This window comes from Bison bison, unplaced genomic scaffold (assembly GCF_000754665.1).
Source record: "Bison bison bison isolate TAMUID 2011002044 unplaced genomic scaffold, Bison_UMD1.0 scf7180017864167, whole genome shotgun sequence".
Lineage (NCBI taxonomy): Eukaryota > Metazoa > Chordata > Mammalia > Artiodactyla > Bovidae > Bison > Bison bison.
This window is the reverse complement of record NW_011494739.1, coordinates 7,538,701-7,540,426: the sequence shown is the minus strand read 5'-3', so window position 1 is coordinate 7,540,426 and position 1,726 is coordinate 7,538,701. Positions and strand designations below refer to the sequence as shown.

Here is a 1,726-nt window from a genome sequence, read left to right as displayed (position 1 = left end):
GGCAGGGTGTCCAGAGGTGGCCAGGAGATGCACCAGGCAGGGGGTACGGCCACTTCTGAATGGGCGGTGCTGGGTGGGCTTGGGGTCTGCTCACCTCAGGCACTCTGTAGCCACCTGCCTGCTCAGTAGCCGTCTGCTGCCAGTAGGACTGGTCCTGGTTTGGGCAGAAGGGGCCGTGTGGACCTGAAGGATGGGGTCACTCCAGCCTCCACCCTGGAGCAGGTCCAAAGTCCCTGGAACTAAGGGACTATCTGGGGCCAAGGGCCCTTGGTAGAACCTCCCCACGGGTGTGTGTGTGCCTCAGAAAGACAGGCTCCACGAGCTGCCCTGGGTGTGAGAGGCCACACTTAGGGACCCTGGACTGCCCACACTTCCCATGTCGGAGTCACGCAGGCACAGGGCTGGCTGCAGCACTGCAGCAGAGGTCAGTCTGGTGCCATCTCCTCTGACGGCTCTGCCAGGCTCCCTCTGCTGGGGCTGTGTCTGTCCTAGTCTAGGGAGGCAGCGGGTCAGGGTGCAGAGAGCGTGGGTTTGGAGTCAGCTCTGCCCGTGGAGCCCCTCCCCCTGTGGTCTTTCCTGCCTGACCTGAGCCATCAAGAATGTGGGGGCCAGGGTGGAGCAGCCATGAAGATTAAATGAGATGATATCAAAGATGCCGAGCACAGAGCAGGGCACACGGCAGGTCCTCAAAGGACTGGACAGTGACGTGACTCCTGGGGAGCACACAGCTGACAGGCAGCCTGGCACAATATTAGGATTCTGAGGGGCGGTTCTGAGCCCATGGGAGAGTCACAGGCCTCAGCCTACCGGGGGTTCATGGAGGATAAGGGAAGGCATCTTTGCTGAGGAGAGCCCTGCACAGAAGCCTGGAGGCTGCCCAGAGCTCTGGGCGGCACTGTGCCCTGGGCTCAGTCCCCTTGCCTCCTGACCCAGCGTGTCCTGCTGCAGGTCTCTTACCGGGCCCAGCAGGGTGACACGCGGCGGGCGGTGCAGAAGATGGTGCTGGTGTGGGTGCTGGCCTTCCTGCTTTATGGACCCGCCATCCTCAGTTGGGAGTACCTGTCTGGCGGCAGCTCCATCCCCGAGGGCCACTGCTACGCCGAGTTCTTCTACAACTGGTACTTCCTCATCACGGCCTCCACCCTCGAGTTCTTCACCCCTTTCCTCAGTGTCACCTTCTTCAACCTCAGCATCTACCTGAACATCCAGAGGCGCACCCGTGTCCGGCTGGATGGAGTGCGCGAGGCAGCCACCACCGAGCTTCCACCAGAGGCCCAGCCCTCTCCACCGCCTGCCGCACCCAGCTGCTGGGGATGCTGGCAGAAAGGGTGCGGGGAGGCCGTGCCGCTGCACAGGTACGGGGTGGGGGTCAGCGAGGTGACCCCAGGCCCTGAGGCAGGGGAGGTGGCCCTCGGGGGTGGTAGCGGTGGGGGTGCCGCGGCCTCGCCCACCTCCAGCTCCGGCAGCTCCTCAAGGGGCACCGAGAGGCCTCGCTCACTCAAGCGCGGCTCCAAGCCATCCGCGTCCTCAGCGTCCCTCGAGAAGCGCATGAAGATGGTGTCCCAGAGCATCACTCAGCGCTTTCGGCTCTCGCGGGACAAGAAGGTAGCCAAGTCACTGGCCGTCATCGTGAGCATCTTTGGGCTCTGCTGGGCCCCCTACACACTCCTGATGATCATTCGGGCCGCCTGCCATGGCCACTGCATCCCCGACTACTGGTACGAGA

At 63.5% G+C, this 1,726-nt stretch overlaps 1 protein-coding gene across 1 annotated transcript in view; it reads left to right on the top strand.

The window, feature by feature from the left end:
• HRH3 (histamine receptor H3) overlaps nt 1–1,726 on the top strand; it is a gene marked incomplete at its 5' end in the record, with an annotated part of 4,316 nt that overhangs the window by 1,510 nt on the left and 1,080 nt on the right. Inside the window, one exon of the mRNA XM_010841912.1 lies at nt 949–1,725. Coding sequence (XP_010840214.1) covers nt 949–1,725 — 777 coding nt within the window. The remainder of the gene's footprint in view (nt 1–948; nt 1,726) is intronic.